We start from the raw sequence: 21635 nt of genomic DNA on the forward strand, positions 1-21635 counted from the left end.
ACAAACAACCATTTAAACTCACTGGTAATTTAGAATCATCAATTAACCTAGCTCTAATAACTGCATGACTTTTAACTGTGGTAGGAAACCAGAATACCCAGAGAGAAACCACTGCAAACTAGCCAGAATGTGGACTTGAACCCAGGACCTTCTTTTTATGAAGCAACAACACTAACCAGCATGCCAACCATCTAGGAAATACAGGAACGCTATGATTTCCTGTATTTGATGCAGAATTCTTTTGTTCTTGCCCTTGACAGGTTAATTCACAATCAATAACAATAGCATGCATGTGGTGTGTGTGTCGTTGTCTGCCTCTTATAACTTCTGTGATTTTCCTGCAGTTTGAAATCTTATGCGGTCTCGTGAATTCCGTGAGTTCAGCAACTAACCACTCTTACTAGATTGTATCGTGTTATCTCAACGAGAACAAATTAAGTTGTTTAATTTTGTACAGATCCTACATGGTTTAATTACGTTCATAGAAACATGAAATTATTGTGTTCAAATTACAAGTTAAACTTTTTAATGTAACAACCACCCAATTTTCTGCATATCACGTACTTTCTACACTATATAGTTACACTTAACTTTAAAGACTGAAGCAATTGTGTTAAATACACGTGAGATGCTTACATTTTTTCAGTGTGTTCCTCCTTCAATTAAGTCTCAATAACAAAAAATGTATATCTTTATATCTGCTTCCTCTTGGTTCTGTACTGAGAAAACACGGCATTGCTTTCCACTTTTATGCTGATGACTGTCAGATCTATGTCCCTCTAAAGAAAAAAGGCAGATATCTCACACAGCCATTACTCCAGTGTCTCGATGACATTAAGGCTTGGATGTCTGTCAACTTTTTAAAATTCAATGATAAAAAGACAGCGGTGATGGTTTTTGGTAGCCCCACTGAGACCCCCAATGTGTATGTAGATTCCTTGGCCCAGTATGTTAAGCCAACTGTCACAAACCTGGGGGTCAAAGTGGACTGTGATCTGAAGTTTGAAAATCAGATTAAGGCAGTGGTAAAATCTAGCTTCTTTCAGCTCGGGCAGCTGGCAAAAATAAAGCCAATTCTTTCACGGTAACACTTTGAGACAGTGATCCACGCCTTTGTTAGCACTCAGCTGGATTACTGTAATGCACTTTATATTGGGGTCAGCGCATCATATATTACCCAACTACAGAGGGTGCAAAATGCTGCAGCTCGTCTTTTAACTGGCACTCGAAAGTTTGAGCACATTTCCCCTGTTTTAGCTTCACTTCACTGTCTGCCCATTTCTTTTGGGATTCATTTTAAAATTCTTTTATTTATTTGATTCTGATGCAATGATAAAATAACAGTAAAATATCTCTTCTCACTCAGTAAAACAAGAGCACACAGTGGAGCGCCCCCGGAAAAAAATGTTGTCTCTATTACGGGCCAAATATTTCACATCAAGTAAATTATTCCACGTCATGGCTTAAACTAAAGAATTGAACGTCCATTTTGCTGTTTTTTTGTTTGTCTTTTCTTATATTGTATCAAAGATAATTTGGGAAGTAACATTTCTCCTCTAAAGTTCATTCAGATTAAATATTAAATTAGCGTTGATCCATTTACATCATTACTTCTAACAAATGTGCTTTAACATTTTGATTCTCATGATTATCATGAAGTGCTTGATTAGTTCATAAAGTCCATCATCAGATTGATCCAAGTCCCTGTTTGAGTTTTGTGTGATGTGGTTTCAGCAGGCATTACACACACGCAGGTAGGAACAGAGGATCACCGGAGATAACTCTTTTTTTTATTATTATTTTTTCTTCTCCCCAAATACCACAACAACATACTCACTAGCGCCCTCTAGCGCTTCTGGCAAATGCATCGACAGAACAAATGCAATGGTATGTGGACACAACATGGAGTCAGTCAGATGATTTCCATAGAGAGGCACTTTGCATCAGCAGCACCATGCTCCAGTGCTCTGGGAGAGTTTATAGTCCTGAGAGTTGAACACTGGATGACTGACAGCTGTCCTTCATCACAACAGAAGCCACAGAAATCCTCCTCATCAAAAACATGACTTTGATCTGCGTCCTCATCTGGACTCTCCTCTGCTGCTGCTTCACAGGTAAAGTCCAGAGAGTGAACATGGATTGTAAAATCAGTCATACTGTCATTAATTCTGACTCTGTTGAATGGTACCAACATAAACAAAGGGGACCTCCTAAACTACTAATTTACTGGTCAAACCGATGAGCATCAAGTATTTCAAGTCGTTTTACAGGCAGTGGATCAGACAAAGACTTCACTCTGACCATCAGTGGAGTCCAGGCTGAAGATGCAGCAGTTTATTACTGTAAGGGCAGACACAACATCAACAGTCAGTATTCATTCACACAGTGAAAAACACAGACACGGTTCTCTGACTCTGAAGCAAACAAACTCAGCAAAATGACTTACTGTTCTTATATTATTGCCAGATTAATTGTCAAATACACATATATAACTAGAACAAACTCAAAAAGGTCTTCTAACAAGGTAATCTAAAAAATATTTTTAGCAAAATTGGGGTGCGGGACATATTTAACCAACAGCAACAAAAAGATGATGAATTTGAAATATGAATATGAATTTTAAAATTTGACTGGAGAGGCTGAGAACAGACAGAGATCAATATGACGGTAAAACCAGCATTAGCTGCTGACGCTGTTTTTATTATTACTTATTGCTTCTGGAGCACATGGCACATGATGTGGCATGGTTGCTAACTTGCTTCTGACCCCTCTTATCATTAGGGTGTGTAGCCTCAGATCTTCAGTGCTCGTGGGGGGCTCTGGGTCTTCTGGGCCTTTCTCTGTTTGCCTCTGACAATGAGGAGGCATTGTTGTGGCTTCTTACCCTCACCCATCAAAGACATATTCATAAATAAATCTGTAGATATTCATACATTCATTTCTGAATAAATTGTACTCATACAGTGCCAGATCAAAGAAAAAGCATGAAAGCATTATATGTTGTATAGTAAAGACTTTATATTAACATTTTTTTAAAGGAAAACAAAAAACATCAGATGACCACTTAGTGACAGTGGGAAGGAAAAATTCCCTTTTAACAGGAAGAAACCTCCTGCAGCAGATCTGTCACGACTGGTTGGAAGGAGAGGAAGACAGAACAAAGACACACAGGATTTTGGCTCAATTGAAGCCTTTTTAGGGAGTTTTTAGGACAGCCTGATAATAATGAATTACAGTAGTCCAGCCTAGAAGTAATAAATGCATCAACTAATTTAATTATTAAAGCGTGTGCAGTGTACCCTACATCACCAGCTGAGCCCTTCTGCATGGCAGTAAAAAGGAAGCAGTTCCTTTTGGCTGTTTTTATCTCTTTGACTTGATGAAGAGAGACTGGAGATGCTCTGTTGTGATCAAATATTTCTCTGCTTCCAGGTGTCATTAGCTGTTTGACACATTTGACAAACTTCAGGTCAGCGACAGCAGCAGTCAAACGCTGTTTTCACTTAAACAAACTAAAGAAGCCTCTCACATGTCTTCAAGTTGATCTGACCAACACTTATAAATAAAGGTAAACACAGGAATCTTTGCCATCATCAAACACACAAATCTGGGATTGTTACCACTAAAAAAACTCCACTCAAGGAGCGGAGTCCAGATCAGTGCAAGAGGAAATGAAAAGCAGCGTCAAGTGACCAGATGAGCCAAACAGGTAAGCAGAGAATACTTGAACTGAGTTATGACAGACTGGAAACAGAGAGAAGGCAACTCTCCTCACAAGGAAACAACTAGAAACCTCGAAAAACCAAGTTACCGCTGAGTGGAGAATGATGGATGGAGCCACATCAGAAAACTGTAACTGAAAACGTACCTGCAGATTGTCTGAAGTCAAAACCAAAACAAGAGGATGCATTTGGATTCTGCCATGCCTCTCTCTAATCCTTTCAGACAAATGCAGGCTCCATCCTATATGTAGAGGATGCCCTCCCCACTGTTCCATTCAATTCAATTCATTTATTTAGCGCCAAATTCCAACAACAGTTGGCTTAAGGCTCTAGGTGTCAGTATAATGCAACTGAACTTAGTGGGATTAGAACACACCGTTTACAGTTTTTTCTGAATGCTTAAACCCTAACTCTGATTCTTATAGCACAATTTCTAAAACTATTAATACTTATAGCAAAACCACTCACTGAGTTTGCAAAACTAAAAGCACAAACACTGCTTTGCACTCAGTTTGCCATTTTGTAACACACACTTTGCAAAACTGTAGGCACAATTCACTGCACAACACTCTTTTTGCAGAACTGTAAACACAACTCACTGCTTACACTCAATTACCAAATTTCCAACAAACTCCTAGCAAAATTATATACATGTATGGCTATCATTAACACTATTTTGCCAACTGTCTGGCACACTTTCACATGTGAAAACTGTTTTAGATAATTAGTCCACTTTGCAATCAGCCTAAGCACTATAAACAGGCCACAGGTAAGCTGTCTATGTGGAGTACAATGGAAGAAGCAGCAAGAGTGAGAAGAGTGAGAATCAGAGGAGGCCGAGGGAGAGGACGTGGAGGTGAAGAAGTTGGAGGAAGAGGATGTGGAGGAGCAAGAAGAGGACGAGGAGAGGAAAGAGGAAGGGCAAGAAGAGTAAGGAACAGAATAACTGATGACATCAGAGCTACAATAGTGGACCATGTCATCAACCATGGGATGACCCTGAGGGAAGCTGGCCAACGGGTTCAGCCTAAACTGAGCCGCTACACTGTGGCAGGCATCATTAGGACATTTCGAAATGAGAATCGGTAAGTACTTTGTAGCACTGCCATACTCTAATGAGAAACACAACAGTACCATACATGCAAAAAGACTGAAATTGTTACTTTACAGAATTGCTAGACGTCCAGATGTTGGAGGCAGAGGCAGAATGTTCACTCCAGAGCAAGAGACCCATATAGTGAACATGGTGATTGCCAATAATGCAATAAGACTGCGCGAAATACAGCAGCGCATAATTGATAATGACACCATCTTTCAAAATATACACAGTGCAAGCATTTCTGCACTAAGTTGTGTACTTGCGCGCCACAGAATAAGAATGAAGCAAATTTACAGAGTTCCTTTCGAGAGAAACACAGAACGTGTAAAGCAACTGCGATATGACTATGTGCACGTAAGCTAGTGTCATTGGTTCTGAATTTGGAAGTGCATACTGTAGTGTTGTGCATGGGCCTGATGTGTTGCATTTGTTTTGTCTTGTCCAGAGAGTGATGGAACTAGAAGCAGATGCAATGGGACATGAGCTACTTTTTGTGGATGAGGCCGGTTTTAACCTCAGTAAAACCAGGAGACGTGGCAGGAACATTATTGGACACCGTGCCATCATCAATGTCCCAGGACAACGTGGTGGTAACATAACCATGTGTGCAGCTATAAGCCAAAATGGTGTTGTTCACCATCATGCAACCATAGGCCCATACAACACTGCACACATTACTGCATTCCTGGACACCTTGCATGACATGCTCACTGTTCAGAGACCAGAGCAGACCCGATATGTCATCATATGGGACAATGTTAGTTTCCATAGGGCTGCTTTGGTCCGCAACTGGTTTACAGACCACCCATCCTTCATGGCACATGGCACAACCTCCCTCCATACTCTCCATTCTTAAATCCCATCGAGGAGTTCTTCTCTGCCTGGCGCTGGAAAGTGTACGACCGTCATCCTCATCAACAGGTAGCCCTTTTACAGGCAATGGAGGCATGTGGAGATATTGACCAGGCATCATGTCAGGCCTGGATACGGCATTCAAGGAGATATTTTCCCCGGTGCCTTGGACTGGAGGATATCGCATGCGATGTGGACGAAATTTTGTGGCCGGACCCAGAAAGACGACATGATGTAGGCTGATTGTCTTTTTTCCCCCTTTTTTTTTGTGAAATTCCTATTTTGTGTTCTGACTTTGTCTTGGTTTTGATGAGTGTGAATAAACACCAATACTTGAAGTTTGGATCCTTGTATGTTTAGATGACACTATGACAAAAGTGTGACCTCAAATTGACATCTGTACACAGAGAATGCAAAAGCCAGATGTGTTTTGTATTCATACCATCAGTGTGCAGTTGGCGCATTGTGTGCTTAGTAGATGATGGCTTGTGTGTACTGTTTGATACGAAAACACCATTTTTACGAAGGTGTGAAGAGTTAATCTAGCTGTGTTCGCTTTTGCAAGAGAACTACAATGTTTTGATAATTGGATGACAGGTTTTCTTATTTGTGTGTAGAGTTTTGCAAAAATAGCCAATAGTTACAAAAAATGTGGTTAAGCAATCAGAAAAAACTGTAATCTTCTTGGGTGCACACCTGCCCGTAATTAAAAAGACTCTTAATAACTCCAAATAAAGTTCAGTTGCAAACTGTCCTCAGTTACCTTCTTCAATCTTCATTATGATCAACCTATCTCTAGTAATCGACTATGTACCACAGGCCTTTGAGGTGGCAGTAGTTAAACCTTTACTTAAAAAGTCATCTCTAGACCCAGTAGCTGTAAAACAGCTAACTGATCATCTGCAGAGGAATGGCTTATTTGAAGAGTTTCAGTCAGGTTTCAGAGCTCATCACAGCACAGAAACAGCTTCAGTGAAGGTTACAAATGATCTTCTTATGGCCTCTGGACTGTTTTCCTCCATTTGTGCAATCTCTTGAAAATTAAAACATCCTATCTCAGAATGATACTGAAAAACTAGTTCATGCATTTATTACTTCCACGCTGGACTAATGTAATTCATTATCAGGATGTACTAAACACTCCCTAAAAAGCCTTCAGTTAATCCAAATGCTGTAACAAGAATACTGACAGGGACTAAAAAGAGAGAGAGCATATTTCTTCCATATTGGCTTCTCTTTAGTGGCTCCTTGTTAAATCCAAAATTGCATTTAAAATAGTTTTCAAGCCCCTTTTCTGTGGACCCAGCTTCCAGTTTGAATTTTAAGATCAGGCTTAAAAACTTGGCTGTTGGGGATTCCCATGGTGCATTGAGTGTTTTTTTCTTCAGATACATTTTTCACTCACTATGTGTTTATGCAGCACTCTTAGTCATTCTAAATCTTTGGCTATGTTCCACAGCGTGTCTTCATCCTGTCTTCCTCCCCTTCCAGTTTCCAGGTTGCTGCCCCTCCCTGAGCCTGCTATGCTGCAGCATTATGTTGCCTCTGGTCATATGATTGTTGGGGTGTTCTCTGTTTTCTCTGTATTAATATAGAGTTTGTGACTTGCAATATAAAGTGCCTTGAGTCGAGTGGTGTTGTGATTTGGTGCTATACAGTATAAATAAAATTGAACTGCCTTGAATTGACAGGTTGAGATAGGTAGGAAAGGTAAAAAAAAACCCACAGCATTGGATATACTATGGAACACAATGAAGTCATCAGAAACTGGAGAAAATATAGAACAACTGCAACATTGCAAAGACCTAGACATACCTATGAAATTGAATAAAAGACGAGACAAAGCCTGGTCAGGGAGTGTGTGTTGTACTTGTGCAAATCTCAGCCCCCTCAGTTTTTCAAAATAAATAATAACACGAGGATTTGTGTGATAGAGAGCTTCAAGACTGTTGGAAGCCCAAAGTTGGTCACATCTTATATGGGTTACCCCAATAGATTCTAATCACGTGTAGAATTGGTATGGAAAACTGGAGTCTCATTAAGAAAATGAAACATTACACTTTCTGGTCTTTTGAAACTGATGTTTCAAACACTGAAAGTCAGATATCTTTACAATGTGTGTTGAGTTGTTACTGTTTAATATTTTCTTGTAAAGACAAGATAAGTAAAAGTGAAAAATACTGCATAGAATTCTACTACTCAGTTCATTTAAATGCAGAAACCACACCCCCGTGTGTTGTACAAACATGACAAGAACACTTTTTTCAAATATTCAAGTGTTTTAAATGGAACAAGATGTTTAGAAATACCTAATTTCAAGATTTTATTTTAAATTGCTGAACTGTGTTTAAATGTAATGTAATGAAATAGAGGTAATAATTTAGTAGCTAATCAGTAATCATATCAAAGAATGGTGGAAAATGTAATTTTGTTTGTTTTCTGCTCTGCTCTGAAATATTTTGCATGTGTTTAAAGCATTTTAATAAAAATACTGTCACTTCATCTCACCAGTACATATTAATTGATTTTCTGTCAATGCTTACAACTGTGCGTAGTATTTTTTCCATTCATTTGTGATTTGCCACTCAGATGTGACCATTTAAACCTATGATTAAATAAGTTTACTACTGTGTGATCCACGATAGATCCTGGTTATTTACTCTATTTTATGCTTTATTTTGTGTATTTGCTTTTTTTTATGAATTTTGAAACTGACCATATGGTATCATAAATATATTGATGGATGATTTTGTACATGTTGGGATTAGAAAAATCTAACATAAGATAATATTAAACTTTTTAATAAGTCAAAGCAAATTAAACAAAAATAAAATACATTTTATTTCTCTAATCCACATGATTAGAGATTTTTTTGAATGTTGTTGCAATTTGATGGGAAATGAAGCCACCTAGGTGGCCCAGCCTGGGTGATGAATATTTAAGTCTTTTCTAGGTAGCTTGTGTGATCCATGGGTTGCCCCTTTTATTCCACAGCAGACTTGATGCCCTCTTTGCAATATTGATGTGCCTGATTTAGGGGACTTCTTACTGTGCAGTCCCCTGAATCATAACAGCCGGATGGGCCCGGTGAAGTGTCTGCCTGGCTAAACCTTGGCAGGACCTCAGTGGGCTAGCAATAGCTTCTCCTGTTTAGACGATCCCCTGCAAACTTCCCATACTCAGCTGTCTTCCTAAGACTATGCAAATGGATAACAAACAGCCGTTATATTTCATCATACATTGAGAATAGCAGACAAATCAGCAATACACCTCTTCCAATTAATGGCTAATTAATATTGTTCTGAACACAATCCAAAAGATTCAATAAGCCACATCAGTGTCTACTGTCTGTCTACTGTTTACTATCATAGCCACAGTAGTGGCTATGATAGTAAACAGTAGTGGCTATCTAAACTGAGGACCTGATGCCTCTGACCTTTTCTTGTCCATCTTCCATCAGTAATTTTGTGCTCCAGTGTTAACACCAAACCCTACTACATGAACTAATACACCAATAACCTACACCTTTTATAGGTTTCTTTTTTTTTCTGGGAACACAACCCAGGAAAAATAATTAATACATAATGGGCTTAGATTAACAATATGAATGAAATGTGCACTATTTGGAAGCAGCGCGCCCTCTCCATTTTTGACAGCTTGGTGTGTGAGTCTTCAGCAGCAGCACGCAGGCGCACAGAGGGACCTCGTGCTCACTTTTCGCATATATGTCTGTGATAGAATTTAGAAAACACATCGGTGCAAATTATAAGTCTGTATCATAATGTCTTCACTTTTTTTGTTTGTTGTAGTGCTGTCAACGTTAACACGTTAACATCGTCATCACGATTATCACGCTCCCATCTGGAGCGCAGAATGGACAAACTCTGGACAAACTGCCAGAAATGCGTTGACAGAGACATCTCTGGGATTTTGAGTCATTCTGTGCTCCAAATGGATTAATCGCGTCAAAATTTTTAATCACGTTAATCATGATGACGGCGTTTACGTTCACAGCCCTAGTTTGTTGGTTTGTTTTATATGCGAGCTTGTTATTAGATGCCGCTCCAGCAAGTCAGAGAATTCCCCCGCAGCCCCGCCCCTTTCCTCGCTGCATTTGGCAAGCAGCAGCCACACCTGACAAATACAGGGGGCCTTTACTCCCCGCAAATGGGCAATAGAAAACCAGTTGGTGCCTGGCATGATGTCAGGGCAGCATGGGTGCGAGCTACCTTTTTTTTTTTTGCCGATGCCATGATGCCAGCCCCCACCACGATGCTGCCCTGGGCAACCGCCCATGTCGCCCATATCAAAAACCGCTACTGAAGGTGTGTATGAAGAGTGCTCCTCAGACCCACTTGGTGTTTGCTGTGACTCCATGTAGTGGGATCTCACAATGCACATTGGTAATAAAGCTTTGATGAAAAATACTCCAGCCTAATCTGACTCTTCTTCTCTAGCTGTGATATCAAAGGATTGGTGAGGTCAACAAGTGAACCTCAACACCTGCTTGAGGATTTTCCATATGAGCTGCTCCGTCTCTGTCTTCCACTCCATCTGACATCAAGCTATTGGTGATCTTTTTGTCTGTCATGGTCCTGGCTCTGCTACCCAGTGTTTTGATGTCCCTTAGGCAAGTTGTTCTCAAACTTTTCACAATGAGTACCACCTCATAAAATATATGGCTCTTAAAGTACCACCCTTATGACCAACATTAAAGTACAGTAGTATAGGCCTATTTAACACCACATACAGTTTACACAAGACAATTTTAAATCTTATATGAATGTTATTTATTTAACTGTCATATTCAGCCCATGCAGCAGTATATTAATGACTAACGTCATATTGTGGATGGATTATCTCAATTGTTCTCCTGACTGAAGTTTGGTCTGTTTACAGCATCTGCCATGTGATTGCATTTGTCTCTAACCATCGGAAACGCTCATGTTAACTTAAAAAAAAAAAAAAGTTAGCGTTCATCCTCCAGCTTCATTGTGTTTATATTATGCTAACCATAGCTGTGTAGCTAGCCACCACATAAAACAGCATTATATACCAGCTAGTCCAATTTCACCAACCCTACAAACATCACTGCTTTTTTTTCTTTTCTGTCTTCATTTATGTCATAAGAGATAGCAGAGCTGTGCATTTTAATTTTTCAGAAATCCCTCAGAACATGGTATATTATTTAATCTGGAGACTTCCCATGTACCACTAGAGAGAGACCAAGTACCACCAGTGGTACGTGTACCAAAGTTTGTGAACCACTGTCTTAGGCTTTATTTGGCATTGTTCAGTTTCCTGGTTTAATCGTTTGTTTCATTTGTTTCATTTCTGGTTAGTGTGTCTCCCCTGTGGTCCATGCTTCCTCACCTTTGTCTTCATGTTTGTTTAGCTGCTGCCTCCTTTCTCATCCTCCTTCTGCTCGTTGTCATGTCGTCGATGTTGCTGTGGGTTCTCCTGCAATGTATCCCTCATGCTTCCTAGTTTTTTCCCCAATTCCTAGTTTCTGCTTTTTCAGCAGCATTACGTTTTTGTTTTCTTGAATTCAATGTTTGGTTTTGTCACAGCAAATAAAAGCTGCCTCCTTTAGTCAATTCCTTTGTGTTTCAAGTCCTGGATTGGAGTCCTATTCGGCCTGCCACACAGCCAGCCATGACAGCGTCTTGGCTCTGTTATGGTTGATAAATAACTTTATATTTCCATAAACTTCTTGTGTGAACTCTGCGTCACCTACTTTGAGCCAGTTCATGACAGTGCTCAATATTAGGGCTGTGTATCGCCACTGATTTCTAAAATCGATTCAATTCTGATTCCCAGGATCCTGATTTGATTGGATCCACAAATCAATTCTTTCTTCGATTTGAATCTAAATTTTGCCTCAGGAAGCCAGAAATATTATAATTCAAAACATTTTTTTCATTACATATCCATATTTTTATATCTATAAAAATAAAGCTGACACTTGTGAGACTTTATCAAAGGTGTAAGCACCACAGCAGATGCCTTTGTGTCAAAATAACTGAGGATAAAACACAGAAAAACATGAAGGAGATTTTGCAGTAGAACAAAAACTGAAGAAAACCATGAACCAACATATGAACATTACCTGATGCTGCTGAAGTGAAGCAGAGCAAAGTTACAGAGGTTTAATTAGAGACGCAGCTAGGCAGTTTGCAATTTTGCATAATTTTAAAAAGTTTAAATTTCTTCACTATTGAACAGCAGAAATTAGACTTTCTTGATGGAAGTCAGTTAAATAAAAATAAAAAAAAACAGCAGCCGACATAATGGTAGACTGGTGGGTAATAAGCAAGCGAATAATGCAGAAAACTGAGATGCTTAGATGGGAAACTGTTCTGAAAGTACACTGAAAGAGAGAGAGAGAGAGAGAGAGCTCTGCATGTGTGTGATTTTATCGTGGTGGAAGCAAAACAGCAAAAGTTAGAGGGAATTCTTGACGATGTTTATGTGATGCGAAATGTGAAGCATAGTTTGGATCTTCTTTAGCTGTTGCTTCAATCAAATTTGGTTAGAGAGAGAAAAAAACTTCAGCTTCAGAAAATTGGGGCACTTCGGGCAAAATAAATTTATATTTAAAAATCGATTCAGGATTTTAATGAATCGATATCGCTTTATTCAATCCAGAATTGATCTTAGATGGAAAATTATTGTTGAAACCCGCCGCTACTCAAAATCAAAAGTGAGATAAAAGACCACAAATAAACTGATTATAAATAAACCAGCTGACTTGATTCGACGCTCACCCGCAACACAAACTTAAACTCAGTAAAACTGAAAAACACTTGGTAAGCTGCCAAAGTCGCACAAAGTAAAAAAAAAGTGGCTCTAGTATGGTCCAAATATTTCACATTTTTATCAAGTACACTTTTCCATGTCATGTCTCACATTAAACTGAAGACTTGAATGTTTATCTTGCTGGGTTTTTTTTTTGTTTGTTTTTGTGTTTTGTTTTTATTTGTACTTTGTATTATTAAAGATACTTTGGGAAGCAACATTTCTCCTCTAAAATTCAGTCAGATTAAAACAGAAATAAGCATTCATCCATTTATAATCATTACTTTTACACAAAATGTGCTTTGACAGTTTCCTACTTAATATTACCATGAAGTGAGGGATTCACTGATTAGCAGCATCATCAGATTGGTCAAAGTCCTTGTTGGAGTCAGAGCATTTCCATAGAGATCTGAAGCAGGTTATTGGCAGCAGTTGGTTAGTGGAGAACATCTGGTTTATTCTCCCACCTTCTGTCTCTCTGGTATATTTCTCTTTTACTGGCTGTCCAAGGCTGTAAGTGTTTACTTGGCAGTTTCCAAGGCCTCAGGTTTGGACAGCTTGCTGTACTTCTTAGGAACCCCTTTGTCCATCATACCTTTCTTCAGTTCCGATAGTGGGCTAACTTTCCTCAGATCTCGGCCTCTTCTCTTCTTCTCCATGGAGGCTACTGCTCCTTGTTGTTGTTCATCTTTTAGCCACGAATCTCAGTGATTGCTGCTGCCACCATGTTGATTAGCTGGTTGGTTTCAGTAATGATCGCATTAGGGATTTCCATAATGCTTTGTTTACATCTTCTAGTAGACCTTCAACAGGTACTTCACGTGGTCTTCAGGCTGTCGTTGACATGTGTGGCCTCAGATCTGAGCTTTAGATGGCCCAAATCTCCTGCTGTTGTTATTGTTAACTATTGTTAAGTTATGCACGTAGTACTTTTCCAGATGATTATACAAATATATCAAACTTCATGGGTTTATTCAGGGATTGAGCCCTTGTTTGGGAATAATCCTATTTTCTGACTAATCCCATAGTTGTAGTTAAGTATGAGAATTTTCTAGAGGAACTCAAATTTCTCTCATTTACTAAACAACAGGCTTAAAGAGGAGTTAGCTTCTAGGGATGAAGCCAAGTTGATTTAGTTTCATTGGCAATGAGGACAGATATGTACAATTACATACAGTCATTAGACAGTTTAAAGGGAAAAGCTAACAGACATGAATTTTATCTGTGTGGGATACTCTAAAATAGATTTGTTAAATATTGCATATTTAATGAGGTAAAACATTATTTCAGTGTTTGTTCATTGTCATGAATCTAGAATCAAAATTCTGCATGTTTCCACTCTTTTATTTAATTTTTAAAATTAAAATAGTTGTGAGTCAAACTGCAAATGCAACAGGTAAATGAACAGTTACAGTAACCAACAGCTCTTTAAAAATACACTTTATCCCAAAACACAGGTCATTCCCAAAATCCTGCACTTCCTTGGAACTGGTGCCCATGCAGTGCTTCACATGTTAGAAGTGACATTTTCTTCTCTCATACTGTGTCACACCTGTGACGAAGAAACTGAGACAAAAGCTCACGTGAAAATGTTAAGACTTTTAATTGGATTAATACTTTTTTGTGACATGTACGTGTACAATTATTTGTCAGACCTAAAGTAGTGGTACTGACGATCACTGTGTTTTAGATCATAGACTACCAAGCTAGAGTTATACTATTGGTCATATAGATTTTTCCCATGGTTTTGATATGAAGATAGTGTAAAGTCTGTCATCTTCATCCTCCTGTTTCATGAACAGTTTCTCCATTTGTGTACTTCTATGAACTGCAGCTGAATAGTAAGCTGAATTTTCTAAATATTAAAGAAAGATGCTTCAGTACTTCCTTACACTGGGCCATCCTTTAAGAAAGGAAAAAACATGTGATCCCACCACTCACAGTGATACACCATGAAGTGGCACAGATCATGTCAATATTAATTAACACATGCTGTTCATGGTGTGCCATAAGCTCCTGTTATGTTCTGCACTTTCGATAATTGGAGGACTCCGAACAGTAAGTGACTGTGATGAACTTTACTCCTTATTAAGGTTCCTGATATATATACATAAAATAGAATTCCCCGTTTGCAGTGAGAAGTCTACAATTTAGAAAATGAAGACTGAAGATAAACAGGATTCATGTTTATAAGAGAGAAAAAGTTTTTACAGTTAACATCCAATCTGGTTCCACCACCAAACTCCAGTGAACAAAGCAACAGCTAAAAACGTCAAACCAAAGTGTGGCTGAATAAATCTGTAACAAAAAAAAATACTGATAGTTAGTTTCACACTGAAATTAAAATGTAAAAATAAATTTAGTAGGTATTGTTCAGTTTTTTTAATTACTTTTCCTCTGTATTGCTTATTTTCTTTTCTTGGGAAAGGTGCAAAATTTACAGAACACTTCAAACTTTAATGCTGCAATAATAATGTGTATGTATTAGTAATGACAGATTTTTTGCTCTGTTTAAAAAGAAGTCATTTCCATAGAGAGTCACTTTGCATCAGCAGCACCATGCTCCAGTGCTCTGGGAGAGTTTATAGTCCTGAGAGTTGAACACTGGATGACTGACAGCTGTCCTTCATCACAACAGAAGCCACAGAAATCCTCCTCATCAAAAACATGACTTTGATCTGCGTCCTCATCTGGACTCTCCTCTGCTGCTGCTTCACAGGTAAAGTCCAGAGAATCAAACTCCTCTCCTCTATCAACATCTGTCCCTCTGAAATGAAGCCCACAAAACCATGAAGCTGCTTTATGTTTTTGTCTCTGTATCCTCAGAGTCCAGAGGACAGATCACAGTGACTCAGCCTGGAGCAGTGAGCTCTGCTGTGGGAGGATCTGTGAGGATCGAGTGTAAAGTCAGTGAGGATGTTTATGGCTCTAGCTCGTTAGCCTGGTACCAACAGAAAAATGGAGATCCCCCTAAACTGCTCATTTATGCTGCTGACTCTCTAGAATCAGGGATTCCAGCTCGTTTTACAGGCAGTGGATCAGACTCTGACTTCACTCTGACCATCAGTGGAGTCCAGGCTGAAGATGCAGCAGTTTATTACTGTCAGAGTGTTCATGAGATCAACAGTCAGTATGTGTTCACACAGTGAAAAACAGTCGTACAAAAACCTCCCTCAGTCAGACTGAACAGAAACTGAACTGACTGCTGCAGCTGGAAGATACTGCAGAGACTGATACAGTTCACTGAGGACACACACACACACACACACACACACACACACACACACACACACACACACACACACACACACACATACACAGACACACACGCGCACACACACACACACACACACACACACACACACACACACACACACACACACACACACACACACACACACATATTTTCCAATCTTGTTAATTTAAACATTTTGGACTGTCGTACATAAAGACCACCAGAAATGTGACACTCAATAAGAAAAACTTCTTCATGACCTTTAAACTTTGCTGGACTTGAGTTCAAATAATATTGTATAATATGACTGAATCACCAAAGTCAGTGAGTCACAGTAATAAATGGATTAAAGCTTTAGCAGTAACACATTGTGCTACGAACACACACACAGAGACACACACACACACGTTTCTGTGTACCACAAGGGCACTTTCTCACAAAACAGTCTGGTGGCAAATTACATGGACACAGCTTTCCAGTTGCCCCACAGAGATGCTGAATATCTCAAAAAGCCTAGTTTGAGCCACAGATTGGCTCAAGCGGTTAAAAGCAGTTAAAAAAGCAGTTAAAAAATTATTCATCTATTCAAAATGATTTTGGAAACATGACTCATTTCTGCAGTATATTATTTTGTCACATGGACTGTACAGAAGGACAGAAAAATTGAGCAACACCACCGGTGAAAGTACCAATTTAAAGTCAGGTGCGCCCCAGTTGCTTTAAGGGGGTGGACAAACAGAGTGCACTGTGTCTTCATTGCTCCTGAACTTTACCTGTATTTGCAGGTTAGTACTTGGTAAAAAAAAATTGCTACCACTGTCTGTTACATGGAAGCAAGGTTTCATCTGCATGCTGAGTTGTAAAGCAGTATGATTTTATTCGTAGCACTTCTGATCATCCGCACGTGGACCTGCATCAGTCAGGCTGTCGGGGTGAGGGTGTGCAGGCTGCTAGCAGATAAGTCACGGTGATGTTTTGGTATTGTGGGCTGTATGCCCCAGAGCGTTGTCTTGCGGGAAGGACATTCAAGTGTAATTCTTTTCTTTTCATTATGACGGTTTGCACTCGCACACACTTTACTGTTTAATATAAAGTTTGCAATATTAAGATGTTTTATTGATTAAGTATAATTGAGGTTTGAAAAGTATGAAGCTGTTTAATATGTGAGTGTTAATGACGTGTGAATATAGAAGAACAAATGAGGGTTGCACATGTTATACAGAAGTAAGTTTTATCTCCAGAGGACTGTGAATATTGTGTGTTGACTTTTGCTTAATTTCAGTATTCAGAACAAGTACAGTTGTCCACTTTAATTTCAACCAGATAAAAGAGTGGTTTGCTTTAAAAATAGTTGAATATTGCTGTAAAATTAACTGTGGACTTATAGTGGCTTTTAATCGCTTATGCACGAGCGAGTGTGTACTTTTGTTATGCTTACACTGAGGAAGCGCATGAAGTACATGTAAAATGGTGGAAAGTTGAAAGTGTGAATCCATATATTTTTCTACCTGTGACTTGGGAAAATTGACATATGTAAACTGTAAGGACACTGGGAATGACAGAGTAATAAACACATGGATATTGTTAATACTGTTATTATTTGTTGGAACTTGAATAAGTGATGCAATCTGGAAGGCAAACCGAGTGCACTGTCTTCATTGCTCCTGAACTTTACCTGTATTTGCAAGGATTTCACCCATAACATTATATTATTCTGAGTGCTCAGTAGTTTGATTAACTATTAAAGCGATCTAAAATTAATTACAATACCCATACCATTTGCCAACACAGGTTTAGTAAACAAAACTTTTCCAGTCCTCTCTGTACCAGCAATATTTGTAAGGACCCTGGTTATACGCACACACAAATACACACACACACACACACATTTATTTTAATCAAAGTTAAAATAACACACATAACATACAGATACAATTGAACACAAAAACAAACAGTTACTTTAAGCATGATTTCTTTAGTCAACTATTATTTATTCTGAACAAAAAATGAAACGCAGGAAGCTGTTTCAACTTCCTGTTTTGTCCATGACATAACTTTGGATAAGCAGAAGAACATAACATAAAGAGATAAAAGAAGATAAAAATGCTGCCACAATTACAGGATTACTGTCACGGCCCTGAGTCGGTGACCCAGTGTTTTGAGTTTTGTACTTTTACTTTTGATTTTATCATGAATTATGACTGCTTGTGTTTTGGTTTCTGTCTTAAGTATTTCTAGCTCCCTAGTTCTGTACTTCCCGAGTTCCAATTCTTAGGTTTTGTTATTTGGTTTCCCGGTGTTAACTCTGTGCCCTTCCATCCCACATTTCAGGTCTCTATGTTCTATCTCCCAGTCTCTGTTAAGTTTACGTGTCTAGAGTTCAGTCGGTGTGTTTCCTGTTTTACTTTTAAGGTCCGTGTTTCTGATTTTTCCTTCCCTTTGGTCTCGTCATGTCTGATTTCTTCCAGCTGTGCTCTGCTCCCGTGTCTCATTCCCCTCGTTATTCCCCAGTGTATTTAAGCCCTGTGTTTCTGTGTCAGTGTCGTGTCCTCCCTCATGCTGTGTGTGCGCATCTCTGTAGAGCAGGGGTAGGCAACTCCAGGCCTCGAGTGCCGGTGTCCTGCAGGTTTTAGATCGCACCCTGGGTTAACACACCTGAATCAAATGATTAGTTCATTGCCAGCCCTCTGGAGAACTTCAGGAAATGCTGAGGAGTCATTTAGCCCTTTCAATGAGCTGTGATGGATCATGGACACATCTAAAACCTCCAGGACGCCGGCACTCGAGGCCTGGAGTTGCCTACCCCTGCTGTAGAGTTTTAGGTTTTGTTTTCCCAGTCCAGTCCAGTCCAGTTTAGTTCTGCATCATTTCCCTGAGTCCGTTAATAAAGCTGCATTTTTTTTTTTTTTAGCCGGATGTTTTGAATCAGTCTTGTAGCATCTCTCATGTTTAAAAAGAGAGATTATTTTTTAAGTCTGATGTTTATTTAATGACTTTGAAGCAAATAAAGAAGGGTCTCATCATGGGTCACATGCAGGTTCCAGTAATCTGGCACCATATTTTGCTGCCTCTGCTGCACCCAACAGGAAATATCATCACAAAATCCCACATGATGGAAAATTATGCATCTACAAACAACTTGGACACTATTTATAACAGGGAGCAGCTGTTGGCTGTGATTCTATTTGTTTTTTCTTTTTTTTTTTTAGTTGTTTTCATTTCTTTACATTTACAGTCTGATGTGAAGAGATAAAGTAGAAATGTGATTGAAGGAGAGATTTTCAGTGTGTGGAAGCATCACTGCTGAACCTGAAGGATGATTATCAGACAGAAGAGCAGCTGGATGGAAACACATGAAAACCACTATTTGAAGACCTCAGTTTTTATTTGAAGTATTAAAACCATCAACAGTGCCACAAGCATGAAAACATGAAAACTATCAAAGCAATACAGACACAGAGGGAGCAGACTGAGAGAAGCTGCAGACTAAAGCCAGTATCAGAGTCCCAGTGAGTCAGCTCAGGACTGGGAACACTGGTCTATCATCAGAGTCTCTGAGAGTGGAGTGTGGGAGCCCTGGGTGGCCTCACAGGTCACAGAGCCCACCTTCTCCCACTGGTCTGCAGGGAGCCTCAGGGTGCTGCTCCAGCTGTAGTGGCCGTCATTCTGCAGCGCCCCGGGGCTCCTGCTCTCCTCTCCACTGCTGCTTCTTCCATCCACCTTCCAGGACAGCCTCCAGTCTGAGGGGAAGCCCTTGTTGGCCACACACATGACTGTAACCTTCCCCTGCTGCAGCTCCTCACTAGAGGGCGCCAGCACGGTCAGGGAGGGGGGGACTCGACCCACTGCAGAGAGAGAGAGAGAGAGATGTTAGAGAAACTGGGAGTTTGGGTGAAACTGCTCTCCTGTTTCACTTCCCTCTCTGAGCTTGGTAACCATGGTAACAGACAGGCTTCACTGCTGAACCATGGCAACAGACGAGTTTCAGTACCAAAGATAAAAATATTAAAGGGTTTCTTTGACTTCTGATGTTCTCGTGTGTGTTATGTTTGAATTATTTACTAGTTTTATAATTAGAAAACAAACAAAAATTAAAATGTGAGAACTTCGTCATAAACAATTTAGTATGTAAAAAAGAAAAAAGCACAGACTTGTTTTTGGTCTATTTTGGAACAATAAAGATAACTGTACTCACTCACACTTTAAAATTCATAAAATAATCAAACCTCAGACAGCAAACTGTTAATGTGTCATTAATAATGTTAAATCTGTAAGAACTATTAATTTTAAATGGATGTCACATTATTTGCAGCAAAAGGTTGAAGACAAAACTTTTATGGAAATGTAAAATATATAAACTTTTTCTACTTTTCTTCAAGAAAAAAAACCTTTTAAAAGTTTAGTTTCCAGTAAAAATAAATGCACAACACGATTTTAGTCTGAATTCAAAATTTACACTGATATTAGATTTTATATTTATGAGAAACATGAAGTATTTATGTAGAAGAAAATGAAATTAACCTTAATGATACAGGTTTGAGCTTCATAAATGAGTCAAATGTACTTACAGTTAACATTCAGTCTGGTTCCTCCACCGAACGTGTACCACAGTGATACAAACTCATTGAGCCGCCGTACAAAAACCTCTGACTGTAGAGAGACACGGCTCTCTGACTCTGAAACAAACAAACTCAACAAAATCATTCACTGTTTGTATAATTTTATACAAATAAAAACTGAAACAAGAAACAGTGCAACATGATTTTATAAATTGCATTTTTTAAAATTAGATTCACTGTTCAGATAATTTTATTAATTCCAAAATTTGTTTGCAGCTTTCCCACACTACCTGCTCACATGGTCAAACTCACACAGCCTGTAGTCCTTAAACAATAATCATAAGCACTGTTGCATGTCAAGGCAGAGATAAACAAGGAAAAATTAAATAAATACATCAAAATGAACAAAAATGTTCAAAATAAATAAATAGAATATGAAGGGTAAATGTCTCAAAATGAACAATCACAGAAACATTCATCTAAATGACTCCTGTCAGCGTTCAGGAATCTAACAGCTGAGGGAATGAAGGATTTTCAGTTTCTGTTTGTTCTACACTGAGGTACAAGGTAACGGTGACCTGAGAACAACTTCCTGAACTCAGATGACAAAACACGTTCAGGATGGATAATAATGTTTTTTTCCTTCTTCATTTTCAGAGTGAACACAAATCTCTCTGCCTGACCTCCGTGGTTTTGGAGCAGGTATTTATAAATAAAACACTGAACCAGCAGTTAAAGAAATAACTTTCTATAAATGGACATTAAAAGTGTCATGGTCAGGGTGAGTTGGCTGTATTTTTCCATGATGTCTCTGTGCTTCCACCTCTGGGCGGAGCCCTCGTCAGCACACCTGCCATGTTCACCTGATTGTGATCCAGGACAAGCGGCAGTATTTAAGACCAGCATCGACATCTCTTCTTTGCTGGTCTGTCTGCTCAAAACATGTTAGTTACTGTCACTGGCTGGGTTTCTGACCCAGCGCTCTGAGTGTATTTTGTATTCGTCTTATATTAGATTTGTGATTATAGTTCATGTGTTATTCCTATTTAACTTTTAGTTGAGGTTAAAGTTAGCCATTATTTATCACTGTCTCCTTGGTTTCTGTGTTTGGGTTCTTGTCTAGTTTATCATGTGTGCCAAGTCTGTTAAGCTGGTATTGTCTTGTCTGTGTTTCCTGTTTTATTTTGTAAAGGTCCTGTGTTTCCCTTGGTCAGTGTGCTTAGTTTTACACCTCCCCAGTGTGTCATTATGTGCATTTGTGTCAGCTGTTTCCTTTGTGTTTCCATTTCCCATGATCACCTCTTGTGTGTTTAGTCTGTGTGTTTCCATTCGTTCCTCATCATGCCGTCTGTTTCCTCACCCTTCTTGTC

General features: G+C 39.1%; 1 protein-coding gene and 4 gene segments (V, D, J or C); 2 read left to right on the top strand and 3 right to left on the bottom strand.

Annotated features, from left to right (window-relative positions):
• The window catches only part of LOC102076541 (Ig kappa chain V-V region MOPC 21-like), an 811057-nt gene that overhangs the window by 222158 nt on the left and 567264 nt on the right, over positions 1–21635 (bottom strand).
• The window catches only part of LOC102076925 (Ig kappa-b4 chain C region-like), a 489463-nt gene that overhangs the window by 136869 nt on the left and 330959 nt on the right, over positions 1–21635 (bottom strand).
• Positions 4146–6205, top strand: LOC112843393 (uncharacterized). Its single transcript, XM_025902035.1, has 3 exons — positions 4146–4807; positions 4893–5175; positions 5267–6205. The coding sequence occupies exons 1-3, from the start codon at positions 4503–4505 to the stop codon at positions 5675–5677; spliced, it is 999 nt and encodes a 332-aa protein (XP_025757820.1). The 5' UTR covers positions 4146–4502; the 3' UTR covers positions 5678–6205.
• LOC112843403 (Ig kappa chain V region 3381-like) lies at positions 15135–15728 on the top strand. The segment is given in 2 exon segments: positions 15135–15190; positions 15298–15728. Coding segments are annotated over 2 exon segments (375 nt in total).
• Positions 19071–20425, bottom strand: LOC102077112 (Ig kappa-b4 chain C region-like). The segment is given in 2 exon segments: positions 19071–19551; positions 20275–20425. Coding segments are annotated over 2 exon segments (462 nt in total).

This window comes from Oreochromis niloticus, linkage group LG22, assembly GCF_001858045.2.
Source record: "Oreochromis niloticus isolate F11D_XX linkage group LG22, O_niloticus_UMD_NMBU, whole genome shotgun sequence".
NCBI classification, from domain to species: Eukaryota; Metazoa; Chordata; class Actinopteri; order Cichliformes; family Cichlidae; genus Oreochromis; species Oreochromis niloticus.